The following is a 20570-nucleotide window of genomic DNA, read 5'->3' as shown; positions in this document are numbered from 1 at the left end:
TCACTAAAGTAAAGGAAAACAAGGCCCTGGGGAGGTAACCGCAAGTTACTTCCTGATAAAGGGCTGGAGAGTCCAGGGGCCCTCCAACCAACTAAGTAGATAAGAAGGGCAAGACATGATCAGCGCATGAACGGCTTGTGCAGGGAATGTGGTCCCAGTATCACTTGTAACCAAAAACTAGAAGGTATGCAACAACAGCCCCCCCTCCCCCATCGGAGACCCTCCTCTTCCCCTAAATGACTCTAACTACAACTGGCGCCGGCGCGAAAAGCCCGAAGCTTAGAGTCAACCAATCAGGAGCCAACGCGATCAGCCACTTCTAAAAGAACAAATAAACTAAAAGGGGATGAAGTGCAGACCAGTATGTCGTGTGCAGACCAGTGTGTCGTGTGCAGACTAGTGTGTCGTGTGCAGACTAGTGTAGTGTGCAGACTAGTATGTCATGTGCAGACTAACGTGTTGTGTGAAGACTAGCATACAGAAAAGTATAAAAGCTTAACCTTTACCCCAGGGCAGGGTCCTAGTTCGTGGAGAGGCCACTGCGTTGGTGCTCTGGGACTTGGACCCTAGCTCGAGCTAGCCAATAAACTCCTTTGCCTTTTTGCAGCCTCAATGACTCTGCCTCTCTGTTCCTGGGGCCAAGGGGAACCGGCTCTAACAATATCTCTGATAAACGAACAGCTACTTATGTTAAAACATTCCAAGCCTTTAGACAAAGCTTCATGTCTTTAACCAACTACAAGTCAAAGAATCTTTAAACCCACCTACAACCACCAACCCCTCGCCTTGGAGATGGCCCTTTTCAGGCCAAACCAATGTATGCTCCCACGTATTGATTTATGACTACCTGTAACCCATCTCCCTGAAATGTATAAAACCAAACCGTAACCCAGCCACAGACAGTCCACTTGCTCAAGGCTTCTTGGGCGTGGCTCTGGGTCATGATCCTCAAATTTGGCTCAGAGTAGATCTCTTTAAAATTATTTTACAGAGTTTGGCATTTTTTTCCCGTTAACAGATGAAATATGGGGTACTGGACGGGAGCGCAAGGGAGCTTGAATGAATAGGAAGAGAAGCTGAAGGCTAATTACACCTACTCCACAATTATGCCTAACTTTGGGGGCAAAATGTTTGCTCTGAAAGTTATAAACATTCAGGTAAAATAAAGTCTCCATTTCCAATCTGCCTCCCTCTAGTATTAGTGTTGGCATAGGCCAAGAACGAGCCCCAGCCACACAGGAAGGGCACTAAATGGCGGTGACACGTTGGCGGCAGGGTGAGAATCTGATGTGACGCCGCAGCTGTAGCCACGGAGGGAGGCTGGGCGCGTGACGTAGGCCCAGAGGTAACGTGCCGAGGAGCTTAAACCCCGCAAGACACGAGCGCCAGAGCGCCAAGGGCATGGTGTGTACAGCTGTTCATCCGGGCAGGATTTCAGACTCAAGGCTGAGCCGACAAAGGCAAAGCGAGAAGCGGTCAGGGGGGAATTCAGCCTGATAACTAACTACCTGCGACGTCCACGCACCCCGGCAAGAGCGCGCACGGGGCTACGCGAGGACCACAGCCCGCTCGGGCCAGGCCGGCACTTGCCGAGGTTTGACCCTTCGCCCCCGCCTCTGATTGGTGGCCCCGGTCCAGGGGCGTGGCCTCGATGCTCCGCTCAGGGAACCCGGCTGGGGATGCGCGCGCAGGCTCGCGGCCTCTGCCGCGCCCCAGCTAGCCTGTGATTGGCGAACTCGGCCCAAAGGGCGGGGCCTGCGGCGCTGGCGCATGCGCAGCGGCCGCTTCCCTGTTGGGTGCTTCCAGGTGTCACCGCTATGGCTGCCTCGCTTTTGCTGCGGCAAGGACGGGCTGGGGCGGTGAAGGTAAAGAACCCTGCGCCACCTGGAGCCCTGTGGGGGCCGGGGTTGGTGGGAGGGCGCGGCGCCGGCCCGGCCCGGGCCTGCAGGCGACCTCCGGCCGCTGACCCGCTGCCTGGGCCCAAGCCGAGGAGGCCGGACGGGGTCAGGCTGGATGGGCGTCCCGCAGCCCCGCCGCGGCGCGGGCTGAGACTGCGCGCGCCCGGTGCAGACCGGCCCCCTGCGCGGTGGTGTCCGCCGCGGGACCCGGATCACCTGGGGAGCTTCTCAGGTGTGCAGGCCTGGGCAGCAGACGGCTGCGGACGTCCCCGGCGATCCTGCTGCGCCGCCGCGACTTCTGCCAGAACCGCGCGGCTTCTCTGGGGACAACGTCTGTCTTACCCAGACGAGAGAGCACATGAAGGAACTTACAGGGACCTAGTTGACCCAGTAACTTACCTGGTAGCGGTTAAGAAGCCAGCTTACATTACCTGACCCGTGAAAAGGGGAAAGAGGGCTTTCTTTCTCTACATATAAAAAGCTAAGGCCACTTCACTATTTTAAAATATAAAAATTGTTATTATAAAATAAGTTACCATTGACTGCAAGATAATTTAAAGTACAAACGAGGGGAATCCATTGTCAGTCCACTATTTACTTCTTTAGGTATCTAATTCCTAAGAATTTTTTTCAGCTTTCATATGTACATATAAGCACCCATAAACATTCTTACAATCATAAACATAAATGTTATGTTCATATGTGCACATGTTCTGTGTCTAGCTTCTAGAACATTGTATTATCTAGCACTTAGTAGGCCTTGGTATCTGCTGAGTGAATTAAAGTGATATAAAATGTTTTTCACTTATATTGCAAACACTTTTGAAGTAGTTATTATTTATCTACATCATTTTTAACGGCCAGATAGTATTTCTTCTTTACTTTCTTCCCCCCCCCCAGTACTTCAGTTCAGTAAAGATACTTTAATTCCCAAATATTAGAAAACATTTGACAAAAACATCCATTGGATTTTGGCCCAGGCACAGTGGCTCATGCCTATAATCCCAGCGGGACACTGTGGTGGGAGGATCACTTGAGGTCAGGAGTTCTGCATCAGCCTGGGCAAAATATGGAGATCCTTTCTCTACAAAAAAAAAAAAAAAAAAAATCTTAATTAGCTGGACATGATGCCATGTGCCTATAGTCCTAGCTGGTCCAGAGGCTGAGATGGGAGGATCACTTGAGCCCGGCTGCTGGAGGTTACAGGGAGCTATGATCGCACCACTGTGCTCCAGCCTGGACAATAGGGTGAGACCATGTCTCTTAAAAAAAAAAAGACAAGGCCGGGCGCGGTGGCTCACGCCTGTAATCCTAGCACTCTGGGAGGCCGAGGCGGGTGGATTGCTCAAGGTCAGGAGTTCGAGACCAGCCTGAGCGAGACCCCGTCTCTACTAAAAATAGAAACACATTATATGGACACCTAAAAATCTATATAGAAAAAATTAGCCGGGCATAGTGGCGCATGCCTGTAGTCCCAGCTACTCGGGAGGCTGAGGCAGTAGGATCGCTTGAGCCCAGGAGTTTGAGGTTGCTGTGAGCTAAGCTGACGCCACGGCACTCACTCTAGCCTGGGCAACAAAGTGAGACTCTGTCTCAACAAAAAAAAAAAAAAAAAAGACAAGACATGTAGTAATAACATTCATCGGGTGTCCGGCAGATGGGAGGGGGGAGGAGGGTATGGGTATATTCACACCTAATGGGTGAGGTGCGCACCATCTGGGGGATGGACACATCTGAAGCTCTGAGTTGGGTGGGGCAAAGGCAATATGTGTAACCGAAACATTTGTACCTCTGTAATATGCTGAAATGAAAAAAAATTTGAAAAGAAACAATTTGTAGGTTACTAGAAAGCTGGAGACTACAAAAAAAAGTATAGGACAGTGGCCTTTCTTTTTTTACAAAACTTTATTTTTTAAAAGTATACATTATCATGCTTGTTTTCACTCAGACAAAAATACTACAAGATGTTATGGGTGTAATAAAAGAGGGTAGGTAGGTGATGTCCCATCTACATGTTGGGAGAACCGAATAGGTTAATGTCAAGTTTCCCATCACTCCTGCTCTTCCTCTTCCCACATGGCTTACTGTACAGAGAAGGGGGTTCTATAGTGGAAGAAGATACTATCACAATCTCAATGTTTATTAATAGTAAAAAATAATGATAAAGCAACCCCTTACTAGTAGTACCTGCCTCTCACACTGTGGTGGCTGCTCTATACAAATTAACCTCATGCTTTCCTATTAAATAGGTACCATCATTATCCCTCCTTTAGAAACAATTTGAGGGTCAGAGAGGTTAAATAAATTGGCCATTAAGTGGCAGCCAGTTCTCATTCAGCTTTACTATCTCTAGAAAACAAACCCAGAGGTTTTAAATTTTACTTTTTAAAGGGCTTGGCTATTTGTAGCAGTAGGAATCTTCAATCACATATTCTTTATTTTTTATTTTATTTATTTATTTTTATTTTTTTGAGACAGAGTCTCACTGTGTTGCCTGGGCTAGAGTGCCATGGCGTCAGCCTAGCTCACAGCAACCTCAAACTCCTGAGCTCAAGTGACCCTCCTGCCTCAGCCTCCCAGAGTGCTAGGATTACAGGCGAGAGCCACCATGCCTGGCCAATTACATACTCTTTAATCTCTCCTCCCCAGCACAGAATAAACATTTATCAGGATGGTATTGAAGTATTTACCACTCCCTCTGCAGTTCTCCGGACTTTTTCACCTTTGTGCTTTTGCTTGAGCACTATCTGGAACATTCTTCTTGGATGGTAGAGCATTTCCACAGATCCAATTCTTACCTCTCCTTCTGATACCCGCTGCTTTTTGGAAGTCTTCCCTGATCCCTGCCCAGAAGCACTTCACTGCATTTCTCTCTCACTATATCAGAGTATCTTAAAAACATACGTGAGGACCAGTACCCTTGCTAGAGTGTCCCATCTGTAGAAGGGGAACTCCACTTAAACTGTATCTGGGCCTAAGTTTCAGATAGAGGATTGGAGCATGGCTGATTATCAAGCTGGCTTCCCCCAGAGGACGGGGACACTGAGGCCTGGAGAAAGTTCTCATTTGCTCAGGGTCTCACAGTGACCTGGATCAGAACCCAGGACTTGTATGACCACAGTCTGTGCACTTTTCCCTCCCTGGGCTGCCTCTCAGAAGACATGAACACGATTCTCTGCTTGCCCTTTCATTAACCTGAGTATTCATAGTGATTGCCCTCAACTTGGGTGTTTTCTTCTTGCAACTTTTTTGTATTTTCCAAAATTTCCATAATACACATTATAAAAATTTTAATAATCATTAGAAATATGTCATATGAATACTTTGCATTTATATGTAGTAATACATAGTATTCATATATAGTAATTCCTGTTATAAATAATATCCTAAACATCCCTATGTGTTCATTCTTTTGTCAGACTATGTTCCTGGAAGCACAGATGTTTCAAGGATTTGCTTCTACAGTTCCTCTCTCTGCAGAATCAGGGAAGAGTGAAAAGGGACTGCCACCAAATTCCAAGAAGCAAAGTCCACCAAAAAGTAAGATTTTATTGGTAGTCATAAGGGAAAGAGACTACACGGTAAATCGATCATTCAGCCTTCCAAGCATGAAAATGAATTTTACCAGCTACAAATTTATGGCTCTTCATTTTCAGCAGTGTCCAGATTATAATCGGACATAGATCGGTAACAGATTTTAGACCAAACACATCAGTAATGTAATAGTGTTTGACTCAGTGTTTAGCCCGGAACTGATGCTTTCTGCATTTTCTAATTGCGAAGCTTCGACATGGGGCGAGTGGTGCCAAGAGTACAGGCTGGGGCAGGGGGTACCTTTTCATGTAGGGAGGCCACGTTAATTTAGCTCTAATTAAATAAGGCCACATTCAAGAAACTTCAATTAGATATACTTAAAAATGTACATTGTTTTTTTAAAACATCTTACTACTATGTACTTAATAATTTCAAAAAATGAAAACTGTTAATTTTAAAGTTAACTAACCTTTTAATGACTGTTGTGTCTGCTTTTTGTTGGAAAGCATTTGAGCGTTTGGTTGCAGCGTGGAGGTCCGCAGTTTCAGTTGATCCTCTAGATGAGTATTAGTCATTTGTGACCTTAAGGGCATCTTGATTTGGGTTAGGCAGAATGTAGATTCACAGCAATAGGTGGTTGAAAAGCATTTTTTGGGCATGTTGCCGAAGGCATTATTTCGATTGGATCTTTCTTAGCATGAAACAATGACTTTAAAATGTCGTCTACTGAGAGCTCAATCAATTCCATCTGTAGTTCTTTAGGTGCCTTGGGGATAGTAACCAGGTGAGGCTGAAATGCTAATTTGAGTATAATGTCATGATTCTCAAAGTCAGTGAACCTTTCTTTGTAGTCTCCAAGTAGTAGGTCTATAACAGCTGCCTGTTCTTCAAATGATTTGCGTTTATTATCCTGCTCATCAGTGACCTTTGCTAACTGGGGAAAATGTTTGTCAGAAATTTCCTTTTGGGCCGGGCGCGGTGGCTCACGCCTGTAATCCTAGCACTCTGGGAGGCCGAGGCGGGTGGATTGCTCAAGGTCAGGAGTTCGAGACCAGCCTGAGCGAGACCCCGTCTCTACTAAAAATAGAAAGACATTATATGGACACCTAAAAATCTATATAGAAAAAATTAGCCGGGCATAGTGGCGCATGCCTGTAGTCCCAGCTACTCGGGAGGCTGAGGCAGTAGGATCGCTTAAGCCCAGGAGTTTGAGGTTGCTGTGAGCTAAGCTGACGCCACGGCACTCACTCTAGCCTGGGCAACAAAGTGAGACTCTGTCTCAACAAAAAAAAAAAAAAAAGAAATTTCCTTTTGAAGAAGTATTTTGAAAAAAGATAGCTTTTTTCCGAAATTTTTGGATTTTTTGCCACATATCATGTATAGACTTGGTTTTACCTTGCAATGAAATATTCAGGTCATTTTGATTTGACATGATAATCACACAGGAATACCGCATTCCTATAGAAATCTTCTTTTTTTATTTAACTCCTTTTACTGTCATTCCCAAGAAATCTTTTTTCAATAATTCACATTGCTGATTCTGTCCTTCATAAAATTTAACTATTTGTTCTTGCAGATATAAAATTTTGGCTAACAACTGCCCCTGCGATAGCCAACGCACTTTAGAATGATACGGCAAATCCACACTGAATACCTCTTCCTTCAACTTTAGCATGTTACAAAACTGAGGCTGCTGTGTTGCATTTGTAGGAATATGGTTAACAATACTTACAACTTGTTGCTAAGTGTCACTTAAAATAGCTTTAGCACAGATTTTGCTGATGCAATATACAGTGAAGAGAAATGAGAGCATCTGGATCTGTTAATACTTTTTTTAATCTGTGCAATAAACCCTTCATGTTTTCCTGTCATGGAAGGTGCATTGCCTGTACATAACACTTACTAAATTTACCAAATTCAGTCCAACTTCATGACATGTATCTTGAAAGTTGTTGAAGATACCTATTCCCCGTGTTCTGTTCGCAAGAGTGCCCAAAGCGAGTAACTCTTCTGTTATGACCCAAATGAAGTATAAAAACCATCCAGAGTCAGTAGTATCGGTTGATTCATCCAAAGCAATTGAATAGTATATATTTTCCTTTTGAAGTACTGCATGAAGTTGTTCTGTTAAGTTGAAGGCTAATTCATGCTGCCGATCAGTTATGGTTCTCCTTGAAAGAGGCAGTTGTTTGTACTTTGAAACGTTGTCAGGCTCTAAGCATCCTATGACTTTGACAATGCATTCTTTCACAGTTTCTACATCACTGAATGGCCTCTCTTTTTTCCCCAAGTATATAAGCTACTTTATAAGTAGCTTCAGTGGCATTATTTCCAGGTCCTGTGGCTGCTTGGAAGAATTGTCTTTGCTTTTGCTTTTCATCTTTTAATTTCTGCAGCACAACCTTTCACATCTCTCTCTCTAATTTAAAATATTTGTGGTCCTTATGAGTGTTACAATGTGGATGAGCACTGAATTTCTTTAATGTTGACATTACAGTATCACAGAGCAAGCAAATCATCCTATCTTTAGCAGAGACAACTCCCAATCCTCATTTAAAAAATGTTTTCTTCCTTCAGCATTCTCTTGGGCTTCTTTGACATGATGGGCTGTTAAGCAGACAGAACTAAAAAATACTGTCTAGCTGGGCAACTATTCACAAATTCCACCTAAAACAAACACAGTGCACTGTTGTCAAAAGCTGATAACAGACTAGCGTACTTGACCCCCATAAACTCTGGCCAGCCAGCCTAGCACTGTAGTGGCGCCAGTCAGGCGGGGGAAGTTAGAACTATATCATGAGCGTAGCAGCCGTCAATTTAGACTTTATGTCTTACCGATGTTCTAATTGTGCCTGCGTGGTAGGATTATTTCGTTGAAACTTATTTCATTATTCATTTTAAAAATAAAATAAAAATATAAAAGATGAACAAAAAAGTATTAACAAAAATAAAAGGATTTGTTCTGTAAAATTTGGATTCAGTCAAAAGGCTGCACTTAAGGACCTAGAAGGCACATGTGGCCTTAAGGCCGCAGGTTCCCCACCCCTGCTAAAGGCTATGTGGCATTTAGATGACCCTGACACGAGTGAGAGTCCCCACCTTACTTTCCTTCCCCCAGTTCTGACTTTTTTCCGTCTCTTTGAAACCCATCTGTGGTTTCCCAGGCTTTGCTGAATCACAGTCCAGGACTGCAGGCATCTTTTTATGACTGGAGGGAAGTTAAGAGCAGGCAGTTTCCCACTGTGACTCACTTTGCTGGCATAATGTCTGATGTATTGCCAGCTTCTTACAGTCGTTTTGACTTTTATCACCAGTTTTTTTTTTTTTCTTTTTTTTTTTGACAGTTTTTTAAACTTTTTTCCCCTCCCTTAGTGTAGGAATGTAGCATATCCTTATTGAAGGAAAATAAGAAATGCAACAGTATATTTTAAATGCTTCTCTTCTGGGAATAATTTTACTTTCTACCCACTGCCCATTATTAATAATTGATTATGATGCGGGTGCGTTGCACTTAGCCTTAACTGCTGAAACCCTAGTTTACTCTTGAAAGAACATACACTACTAACTGTCTCTTTGCAAATCCTCAGTTTTCAAATGGGGTTGTAAGAGGAAAATTGGGTTTGGTCTTACTCTGCATCAAAATACCATTTCCTCAGTCTGAATGTTTCAAAGTATTTAGAATCTTTTGTTTTTTTCCTCCTTGGTCTGTGCACACAGTACATTGGTAGGTTTTTAAATACATGCGCTCTGTAGAGTTTGCCAGCCCCAGAGTACCTCATAGTGTGTTGGCCTGCGCTGGGACACCTGCCGTCTTGGTGGTGCCTGCGCACCCTGTTGACTTGAGGCCCGAATGCCACAGGAACATTGTTTAGTTCCGTCCTATAATACCTGCCTCGTTTTTAAACCCATTTGCTCTTTTCTTTTTTAATATATAAATTTTTAATATGTACCTTTTTTGAAAACATAATCACAATACCATTATTGCACCTAAAAAACTTTTGCAACAAGAATGTCAGTTAATTTCTGCATTATACGTGGTATGTTGTTTTTTGTTTTGTTTTGAGAATGGGGTCTTGCTGTGTTGCCCAGGCTGGACTCGAACTCCTGGCCTTGCAGGATCCTCCTGCCTCAGCCTCCCGAGTAGCTGGAATTACAGATGTGCACCAGCGTGCCCAGCTTACACCTGGCATGTTTTTGACATTGTTGAAATGTTTATTGATGAATGATTAGTTGAATTTCATTACTAATATAATCGTATCATTTGGTGAATTTTAGTCTCATGCCTGCAATCCTACTTCATAGATTATGAATTTGGATTAAATGGATTTTAAAGTATCATGGCAGAACCAAAGGAACATGTGTCTGTATGGAGTGGAAATGGGATGTTCTGTCCTGTGACAGTGTGGGGTGAGGTTATGGAGGGGAACCCTGAGCTGGAGGTTGGCCTGGGGCTCTCTTGAGCGTCTGCCTCTGGTCTCGATGGGCTCTGCAGGCCTCTGAGCCCCGATTCGTTTGTGTTTGAGCGAGATGAGGGTGCTGGCCTGGCTGGGTTGTTGTGACACTGGTGTGCGACGTGTGTGTGCTGCATAAATCACAGAGTGCTTTCCAGTGGGAAGACAGTTTTCAGAACTAAACTGTCTTCAACGCACAGTACATTGGTACCTCATAATTTTAAAAAAAATTCCCTGTACAAAGAAAAAGAAATAATGCTCTAAATGGACACAGGCAGGCCTGTGTTTTCCCATGAAGTGTCTGTGATTGGTAAGTGTAAGACACAGAGATGCTTTCACCCTCCCGTGGCGCACTGCCAGATCAAACCCCTCCGAACCACAGCTGGCAGAGGTTTCCTGCATGCGGGTGGAGGGACCTGAAGCCCTTGCGCTGGGGTCACGTCTAGTCAAGGGTCTGCCTTCGGGGCAGGACCCGGGGCTGGAGAACATGCTCGGCCTTATTGCGTCAGAGTTCCAGCTTTCTGCAGCACACGCGTTCCCTGAGGACAGCTGCCAGCACAGATGTCAGGGTCCCGGCGTTCTCAGAAGTGCACCCTCTCGGGGAACCACCTGGCTCTGCAGCTTTGTGGTTTCCTTGAATCCAGTCACCAGGCAGAACTTTGCAACAGTCAGTAATAAACTGTTGCTTGAGTGAGTCAAGAAGGCAAATTATCCATTTCCAGTCCTTATTTCAGTTTTAAAAGTGAGGAATGTGTTTCTATTTAACTGTAGCAGTGCCGAGACCTGTTCTAAGCACATTCCACATATTACCCAGGTCTCAGGCAATCCTGTGAGCAGATGCTCCTGTTATCCCCGTGTTACAGACGAGGAAGTTGAGGCGCAGAGAGACTCTGAGCTACCTAGGGTCTCACTGGTGTGAGTGGTGGACCCTGCACGTCAACCCTGGTGTTCCGGCTCAGCAGTTCGTATTTTAATCCCTGTCTTGCATCTGTAAAATCCCAATTCTCAAGTGTTAACTGAAAAAAAAAAAAAAAACCTTTTTATAGTCAAATACTTGTTAAAAAGAGAAAGTCTTAATTACCATATGAAATTTGAGTAATTTTATTCTTTAATGTCGTGTTTAAATGCACATTGTTTCTGAATGTGCTTTGTTTCAGAAATTAGTTTTGTGACCTGTTGACAAAGATATGGAGGTATTTTAAGGTTGCTAATCCATCGCTAACTCCATAGTCATTTTTGCTTTTGGTAGAGGGACCACTGCAAACTTGAAGGTCATGCTCTCACTTCTCAGCCGAGCAGAAGAGAGATTCAGGAAACAAGTTCTGTCTTGAGAGGCGAGGGAAGCGCTCAGGGAACGCCTGCCTGCCGTGCTGTTCATTAGCACAGCGTTTGTGCGCCCGCGATTGACATAGACTGTTACGGCTCTGAGAGGTTGGAAACGGTCCCTGCAAACCCCAATCTTACACTGTGAGATAGGCCTACACAGCTAGTCTGATTTAGGTGGCTTTGTGTTTTATTCCACGGTCGTCCCTTGGTTCCAGGACCCCCCACGGATACCAAAATCTGAAGTTGTGCAAGTCCCTGATATAAAATGGCATCCTATTTGCATATAACCTGTGATATCCTTGTGCACTTTAAATCATCTCTACTTATAATTTCTGATACAATGTAAATGCTATGTAAATAGTTGTTACATTGTTTAGGGAATAATGACCCCAAAAAGTCCATACGTGTTCAGTACAGAAGCAATTTTTTCTTCTCTGAATATTCTCAGCCATTAGTTGAATCCTCAGATGCAGAATCTGCAGATGCAGAAGGACATTTGTACTTGTCTTCCAAGGGAAGCCACTATGAAAACTGTCAGTATGCTGGTGTCCTGCCCCTAGACATACGTGAGACAGTCAGTGCACACAGTGGATTAGCTAAAGTTGCACTTAGGCTCAGAGTGAGTGTAAGTTTAGATGATGCTGTTACCTCCCAAGGGACACGGTTTCTGTGGTTTGTTGAGTGCAGACTGGGTGTTGCTGGCAGCAGCTGCGGGTCATCAGCGCGAGCTTCCTCCTGCGTCACAAAGAGGAGGCTGGGCCTGAGCTGCGGCAGGGCAGAAACTGGCTCTTGACAAAAAGCAAAATGAGTTGCTGTTGTCTGCAAGCCCGTCCGGGGGTTCTCCCACTAACTGGCATGAACAAAGGAAATCCTTTTTTCTCATGATACACAAACGACTCCTTTTCAAACAAAATTTCTAAGTCATTTTGTTGGTAATCCCATTTCAAATTTTCTGTCCATTTTCAGTAGGTAATAAATCATTCTATAATGTAGTTTTACTGTTCTTTGCAATTAAAACAATCTCCACAACAAATTTTGGAAGATTCAGTTGTTATTATTTTTCTATTCAATGTAGCCTATCTCAGCTAAGCCTTATTTTAAGTTAATTTTTCATACTTGGAAAATTCATGTTCAAAATAAAGACAGATTAATGATCAGGGGAGTGGGCTGGCAGGGTTGAAGGCCAGCCTCACACGTAGCTGGTAGGCCTTTCTGAGCTGTGCCAGGTTTGGCTTAGAGGGACAGAGACAGAGAGATCAAGCCAGCGTGTACCCCTTCACCCCATTTTATGTTTAACATGCCCGGAGCTCTGTGTGAGCTCGAGAGTGACCAGCATCGGCACCGAATCTAGGGAGCCCAAATGCAGATTCCAGGCCAGCACAGAGCCACAGATGCCGACGGGCTGTGGTGCTGCTCATACTAGGGGTGGCCGTGATAGGGGCAGGGCGGTGGGGGCGGTCATGACAGGCTTGGATGGCATTGGGGGTGGTTTACACACACTCCTGCTGCTCTGGCTCTTCAGCCATTGCCTCTCACGGTGCCCATTTCTGATTGATTGTGACTCCTCAGTTTTCTTTGGTCATTTTCTTTCAGTCTGTTAAACATAGGTTTCTGAACTCAGAAAACAATTAAAAACCCATTTGGATACCGTTAAGATAGGGCGGTTAGGAGGATATTTTTCCAGCTTAAACAAGTAGGATTGAGATCTTTTTAGTATAAAATAAACTACAAGACATAAAGACTCTGGATTTAGAGGCTGTTCATCTGTAATATTTTTAAAAATTTGGAATTTTAAATTTGGAAAGTAATTTAATTTATAAACACTTTGTCCTATATTTTTCTTCTAATCTGTATGGTTGGAAAAGATTTATTACCACCTGAGGAAATTGAATGAATTAGCTCTAATCATTATATTATTTGAGGCCAGGTGTGGTGGCTCACCCCTGTCATCCGAGCACTCTGGGAGACTGAGGTGGGAGGATAGCTTGAGCTCAGGAGGTCAAGACCAGCCTGAGCAAGAGGGAGACCCTGTCTCTACTAAAAATAGAAAACTTAGCCAGGCATTGTGGCATGGGCCTGTAGTCCCAGCTACTTGGGAGGCTGAGGCAAGAGGATTGCTTGAGCCCAGGAGCTTGAGGTTGTAGTGAGCTACGATAATGCCACTGCACTCTACCTGGAGTAACAGAGCAAGATTCTGTCTCACCAAAACAATAAATACATAAAATATACACATATATTTTATTTGAGGGCCAAGCATGGTGGCTCACACCTGTAATCCAGCATTTTGGGAGGCTGAGGCAGGAAGATTGATTGAGGCCAGGAGTTCAAGACCAGCCTGGACAACATAGCAAGACCCTATTTAATTTAAAAATTAGACTGGCCTGGTGGCATGTGCCTGTAGTCCTAGCTCCTAGGGAGGCAGGAGGATCACTTGAGCCCAGGAGTTCAAGGTTTCAGTGAGCTACAATCATGTCACTGCACTCCAGCCACTTATTCTATTTTTTACAGCTTAAAAATCTGCTATTTCCAATGATATATATAATGTTAAATTATGTTAGGCTTCCTTGATATTATAATACTCTCTCTCTCTCTATATATATATATATATTTTTTTTTTTTTTTTTTTGGCTGAAGAAATCCCCAAATGACTTGTGTGATTTTGAAGAACTTTTCTTCCTTTTTAGGGTGACTTGACTTGAACTACATCATCCCCACCCCCATCCCCCCTCTTAAACACAGGTACCTCAAACCAGGCTCTTGCCTGTACTTTTGCCTTGCTGTTCTGTTGAGAAAGTTCAAGTTCTGAATTTCTTTAATATTTGAGAAGCACCAGTTTTTTAGGAATTCAAGAAATTGTACATTGTAAAACTTCAATGGTCATCTGAAAATATCTTTTTAAGTTAGTTTATAAGATAGTTTATCTTAAATTTGGGGGAAATAGTTTAAAAAAATAACTGTGGTTAGAGAAGCTGTCAGGGTGAAAAATGGAAACAAATTTGTTACTACTGTTAGTGAAAATACTCGTGTTTAAGTTTTTCAGCTACCAAGGGAAGCATCTCCATTCCTTCCTGCTGCCTCACCCACAAGGCTCGGCTCGCGTTCGGGAGTGGGTTTCCGCGGAACTGTCCTGGGATGGTTGTAGTGAAGACGTTGTAAATAACAAGTTGCTATGTAATGAAATGTCTGTGGCTTTGACGAGTGTGTTTCTGTTAAATATTAAAAGTATCCCTCTTTATGCCATTTCCTAGATGTAGTGGCACCAAAGGAGAAGGGCAAGCTGCTGGCAGCCCAGGCAGCAGCTGAATTGCCTAGAAACGTGTCTTCACCCAGTCCTTACTCGCCAGTCCCGAAAGGCGGGGCGGTAGCTAGCCCCAGCCCCGATGACAGCACGCTGCGCGCACACAAAGGGGTTCCGAAAGTTTTGTCAAGAAAGACTTTGGTAGAGTTTCCTCAGAAAGTTCCGTCTCCACTCAGAAAACAGGGTTCTGGTTCAGAAGCTCGTCGGAAGGGCCAGAAAGTGACAGATGATTCATCTTCATCTTCATCTTCATCTTCATCCAGCTCCTCTGATTCAGAGTCTGACGAGGAGAGTGACGTCTCAGAGGTTAGTCCTCGAGTGGGGAGCAAAAGCAAAGGAGGGTTTCGGAAACCAGAGTTCTCTCGTGCCCTTGAAAGCACAGCCCCCCAAATGGCGATATCAGCAAAAGAGAAAACCGGGGCGCAGAAGCCTCACACCGACCTCACCTATCCAGAGAAGCCCCGTCAGCCAAAGAAGAAAGGGACCACCATTAAGCTATCAGAGGATAGAAAAGATGCTAAACCAAAAACCATGGCGCCCAAATCACAAGTACATGAAGAGTTCTTGAAGCAAGATATAAAAGAAAAACAATTGCAGAACATATTTAGATCAAATGAAATAGATAAAGAAAGCCAAAAGCCATTTGAAGTTAAAGGAATCTTACCTGACCACACAAAGTCAGGATTGTCTGCACAGCCGGCCAGTGGCTCAGCACCCACCCTGGGAGAGAAGGCCGGCGTGGAAGGGCAGCTGCAAGCCGCTCCTCCTGCGGCTGGAGAGACACATCTGGGAAAGCAAGTGCCAGAGCTTCACGGGGAGGCAGCTGCCCCCCTGCTCAGGGAAGAGCACTCGAGGAAGCAGGTAACAGGAGGACACTTGGAGGCTAGAGAAGAGATCTTGGAAGATCAGGTGCCAATAAGGGATTTGAAGACAGTTCCTGCTGAGAATCAAGTTTTTGATGAAAAGGCCACAGTGCTAAGGCTTGAGAGTGAGGTCGTGGAAGACCCCGCCCTGCCAGTGGAAGACCCCGCCCTGCCAGCGGAAGACTCTGCCATGCCAGTGGAAGACCAGGACGGCACACAGGGTATACCTTGACTTGTGCTTGTGACCTCTTCCGTTCCCTGAGGGGTGGTTTGACTTCTAGAGAACTAGTTTACATTTCTCTGTGATTATAAAGTAGTATTGATAGCAGATTTTATAATAGAAATATGGCCTATAGCACTGGCTCAGCTAAGCAGAGAAGTGTGTCTTAATTCTGGGTAACACATCTTAATACTACAAAATGCCTATGATATTTTAAATTTATTTTAAAGTGAACTTGGTGTGATAGCTAGTGCCTATAATAATCCCAGCTACTTGGGAGGCTGAGGCAGGAGGATCACTTGAGCCCAGGAGTTTGAGGCCAGCCTAGGCACCATAGCAAGACCCCATCTCAAAATATAAAATGAAAGAGTATGCCCTTGGCACTCTTGACTATTTCTTAACCAATATAATATTTGAAAAGTGGCAATTTAATGTCTTCACCCTCAATTTTTGAGGGTGTCCAAGTGTCCTTTCATGAGCTTGCAGAGCATCTAAGTGAAAAAGGGGGTCTGCTATATAACTTACACAGTGAAGACCAATGGTTACACTTGGTATATAGTGTTCAGGTGAATCAAACTAGATGATGCCTTTTAGCATCCTTATGCGCTAAAGCAGTGAGTATCACACAGAGGCAGCCGCGGACTGCAGAAAGCTTTCTTTTCACCAGACATTTCCGTCTCTGATTTACCTGAAAAATACACATAGGCTGCTTTATTCTTCTATAATGAATTTTATGAAGGGCTTTTAAAGGGAAATAGTGTTATTCCTATTATGTCACCATTTTCTTGGGCACTAAACCTGATAAAATGTAATTTGTTTTAGGTGGGTCATGGCAACCCTGAAAAGCAGGACTTCTTCCATTTTAGAATCTGGCTCTTCGAGACTTCCTTAAAATGCATTATTGCCGGCAAATCCAGCTCCTTCTGTGTCTGCTGTTCATTCTTTTTCAAGCCGCCTCAGGCCTAATTTGCATTACCTGGTACATTATTGTTGGTTACATCATGTTGACAGGATTTACGTGTTTTCTTCCCTTTCCACTTGCTCCCTCTTTCATTAACATGCACAGTGCCGCTGCTCGCCAGACTTCTCCAGACCGCGAGGTCTGCATCCCTGGTGCTGCGCTCGCAGTCCTCCAGCCCTGTGCCGGGGAGCAGTGCCGAAACCAGCAGGACAGAAGATCATCGAGAACCGGCGACTTTCAGATTGCTAACCTTTTTGAAAAGAAACTTGCTTCTCATATTTCAGGGATGTATTATTTCTCAAGTCTTCCCTTTGCCCTTCAAAGGCTGAAGAAGACACCCAAGAGCAAAGCCCGCTTTTCTCGCTGTCTGTGCAGGGCAGACGGGTCTCTCACCGAGTCGTCCCCGCCCCGCGCGCAGCGCTGCTTGCCTTCCGGGGGGGTTGGTTTCGGATGAGAGTTCTGCACCCCACGCCTCCCTTCAGCTGCTTTCTCTGTTAACTGTGATGATACATCCCACTTTGAAGTTGTACCTACACCACATGGAAGACATTCAGCTTATTGAGATTGAAAAGATGTCACCTCTTTAAATAAAACATCATTTTTGTTTAACACAACTAAAACAAAAAAACAGAGCTTTTGATATTAATCGAAATAGTGAAAAAAATATATTTTGCATGCAGCATGAGTCGAAGTTGAGGCAGCCCTAATGACCTGAGTCCAGAGATTTCGTTGGTAAGAATCTTGACCCAAACGTTAGCCTGTCATCTCAGGAAGCTTTATTTTGCCATCGTGTTGCATGTCACGTTGCAGGACACCAATATTTCTTTTGCTTCAACTCCATGCTTGTAGTTTTAAGATTATCAAACGTTTAGGTGTATGGTTTTTAATTATTTTTTCCATGTAAAGATACAAAGCTAAATTAGTATTTTTAGCCTATGAATCTAAAGTATTCCAATAGTTTTTTCAAAAGTTAAAACAACAAAACCTACACATTTCATTTCATTCCCCTTAACTCTGTTGTTATAATAGAATTTATCTAATTGTATTCAGAGACTTAGAGTGCTCCCCTAGTTTCTGCTTTTCAAAGGTTTTTATAAATGGTTCATTTCTAGGTAGACAGATTTCTTACAGAAGTAATTTTTTTCGTGCATCTTTAAGTGACCTGAAAGTCCTTCCATAGTTGTCCTTGGCATTTTCAAACTTCTGAGAAGTCTGAGTCCTAGAAGTACACAAAGTAAGATGTTAAGACACATTCTAACCACTACTCCATTTCTTTAATTGTTAAGGCTATATGTTTTAGGATAAATTTTCAACTAATACCTTTATTTTGCTTTTGAAGATACTGTGGCTTTCATGAGTTTTTCCCTTCTAATTAGACAATTTGTTCCGCACTGATAGGATTGCTGGAGAATGACTGGTAGACACGTGCGTGGGAGCCCAGTCATTCATAAAGAGCCGTCCTCGTGTACGTTCTCACGGTGTTGTGCTCTCTCCCCAGGGCCCGCCCCAGAGGCTGCTGAGCCGTCTGACAACAGCACCTACAAAAACCTGCAGCACCATGGCTACACCACGTACACCTTCCTCGACCTGAACCTCGACCTCTCCAGGTTCAGGATGCCGCAGCCCTCCTCAGGGCGCGAGTCGCCTCGACACTGAGGGCCCTCAGTCGGAAGGTTCATGTACGTCGTCTCTGCTGCATTCTTGCCTGCAAAAATAAAATCCACTCGAGTCACAAAGCCCGACTTGCATAATTGGTTTCCCTTTTACAGTTTTTGTAGTGAATGGTGTATCAGGAACACTATTGCTGATTGTTTAGTCAACATATATTTAGAAATATCTACTCTGTGCAAGGAATTTTTCTTTAATTATAAGGTTATGACTAACTGGACAAATCCATAAAATTAGAGAATTGTGCTTTTGAGCAGTATAATTCTATGCTGAGCGTAGTCATTTTAGCATTAAACTGAAGAACAGGTAGGTATCAGTAGGTGAAAGGGTGAATTCTAACTTTATAGGCCTAGTTGTTGATAAATTGGAAACAGGAGTTTTAATTTTAACTAATTACTGCATTGCAATAAATAGCACTAAATTACAGTGTTTTATTGTCAGAAAAGGAACAATCATTTTGTTCACCCCTCTTAGGTATTTGGTGCAAACTCGGGGAGTGTTTCAGTGGTGAGATGGGGAAGAGGTGAAAGTTTTGTACCATCCGGGGACAGCTTTGCCCCCACGTGGCCACAGGCAGACTCGGAACTAATGTAGCTACTCAGGGTTTCTGGGTTGGCCAGTAATCTTGCCTCACTTGTGATAACTTTAGCTTCACTCACACCTTCGGGGACGGAGAGCAGCGCAAGGTGTCTAAGCGCCGGCCACGCCGTGGGGACGAGGCGTCAGTCTGACTCAGAGAAACTACCAAGTGCAGACGCGGCTGTTGCTGACTGAGAGCTGAAATAAGACGCTTGCGTCGCTCCTTAGAGCCAATGTGTTAGGGCCCAAAGTAGAAATGTTTGGTCTGCGCATATGTGACATTTTCCCATGTTTTGCAGTGTTGTCCTCACACTGTCTTTCACGGACTTGTTCATGAGCCCAAACTTGTGGGCTTTATTTCGTTTGAATTCTGGTCCTTGGCCTCTAGTCAACTTACAGCAAACTCAACACAGTGTATTTGTGACTTATGATTCATATTTTTATAATCCTACATTTCTTAAAATTAGTCCAAGAAAGAATACAAAATTGGAAACTAGTATTGTGATCATCTGCCTCAGATTTTGTTACCACCCAAGAGACTTAGCAACTCAGCAAGATGATTCTAAGCACATTTTTTATTACAAAAGTAATAAAACCACATTACCAAAAAGAAAGAGAATAGAATAGAATATAGAAAATATCTCAAATCCACTATGCTAACCCAGCCATTATTGACATCGTGCGTGTTTCCCCAGTGGGGGTGGTTTGGGTTAGATGTAGCCATTTAATGTGTGTGCAGTTTTCTGTCCTGTTCAGACTTTTTTGTTTTACCATTTAACTGCTGCTTGAACTGGGGTCTATGGAGCCCCTGTGATGTGTGATGTGTGGTGATGCGCCGGGGGTGAGAAGCCTGGACTGTTGGGGCCACAGAGTTGAGGTTCTTTTGATATTAAAATCAGTATGGATATATATAATTTGCATATGGTTTTAAGATGAAGCATGAGGCTTAAATAAAATTCTTCCATTAGAACTGGGCCTTTGGGGCTAGTCTTTCAGCCTGAGAGCTTGGTTCCGTCCTCCGCCCATTGAAAGGGCTCAAGTGATAACCAGCACCAGGCGAGGTCTCTTTTCCGACCGTCACTGCTGATGGCTTCTTGATATTCCATCTGGTGGCAATGCGGTGGTTACCCACGGAGTCCGCTGTGGGGTCTCTGCTAGTTCCCAAGCTCTACTTTTAAAGAGCGCTGCCAGAAACAGCAGCATGGACATGACTCACTCTGTGTTTTGTATTGTTTCCTAAGATGCATTTCCAGACGCTGACCTGGAAATGAATCAGTGTGAACACTAGTACTGCTTTCATTGCTGCTAGTTTAATACATTTGAGTTAAATAATCGTTTTACCTCCTTTTATATTTTTCCCGTCACCTGAACCTTGGCACCTTTCTAGACGTTTGCTCTGTTACACCTGGTACAAATGCTCTTGAACTGGAGGAGATCGTGTGCAAATCACATCCAGCCCTTGCTAATTACAGCCTCTCCCCTGATGCTCAAGGGCAGCTGGCTGGTAACTGACGAGCAGCGGAGGATCCCGGCTCCTAATTCTGCTGCCAAGCACGTGCTTTGTGTTTTAATAGGTTATGTTCTCCTGCCCGTCTCCCAACTTGCATTCAAAACCCGGAGAAGTGCTCATTGGGTTACAACTCACCACCCAAGGTATCTGTCCATGGCCCTAAGCCTTGCCCATGGGAAACAATCAGGTTTGTAAAATGAGTCCAACACGCAGGATTTACTACACCCTGCAGAGAGGATGCGTGAGCTCTAAATTATACAAG

At 44.1% G+C, this 20570-nt stretch overlaps 1 protein-coding gene across 2 annotated transcripts; it reads left to right on the top strand.

Moving 5' to 3' along the window:
• Positions 1-1802: 1802 nt before the first annotated feature.
• On the top strand, positions 1803-19943 carry NDUFV3 (NADH:ubiquinone oxidoreductase subunit V3). Of its 2 annotated transcripts, XM_069472247.1 has the most exons (5): positions 1803-1865; positions 5318-5438; positions 14458-15495; positions 15526-15591; positions 18050-19943. In XM_069472247.1, the coding sequence occupies exons 1-5, from the start codon at positions 1818-1820 to the stop codon at positions 18205-18207; spliced, it is 1431 nt and encodes a 476-aa protein (XP_069328348.1). In that variant the 5' UTR covers positions 1803-1817; the 3' UTR covers positions 18208-19943. The 2 variants fall into 2 exon arrangements, with proteins under 2 accessions (XP_069328348.1, XP_069328347.1); XM_069472246.1 differs by having other exon boundaries at positions 14458-15591; positions 18050-19942.
• The last annotated feature ends 627 nt before the right edge of the window (positions 19944-20570 follow it).

This window comes from Eulemur rufifrons, chromosome 7 (assembly GCF_041146395.1).
Source record: "Eulemur rufifrons isolate Redbay chromosome 7, OSU_ERuf_1, whole genome shotgun sequence".
Lineage (NCBI taxonomy): Eukaryota > Metazoa > Chordata > Mammalia > Primates > Lemuridae > Eulemur > Eulemur rufifrons.
Note: the sequence above shows the minus strand (reverse complement) of the source record. Positions and strands in the feature narration are given on the sequence as shown.

Coding starts and splice junctions, on each gene's coding strand:
- NDUFV3 (XM_069472246.1), top strand. CDS start 1,818: ATGGCTGCCTCGCTTTTGCTGCGGCAAGGACGGGCTGGGGCGGTGAAG. Junction 5,439..14,457: donor GAAGCAAAGTCCACCAAAAA/GTAAGATTTTAT, acceptor GCCATTTCCTAG/ATGTAGTGGCACCAAAGGAG. Junction 15,592..18,049: donor AGACCAGGACGGCACACAGG/GTATACCTTGAC, acceptor CTCTCTCCCCAG/GGCCCGCCCCAGAGGCTGCT.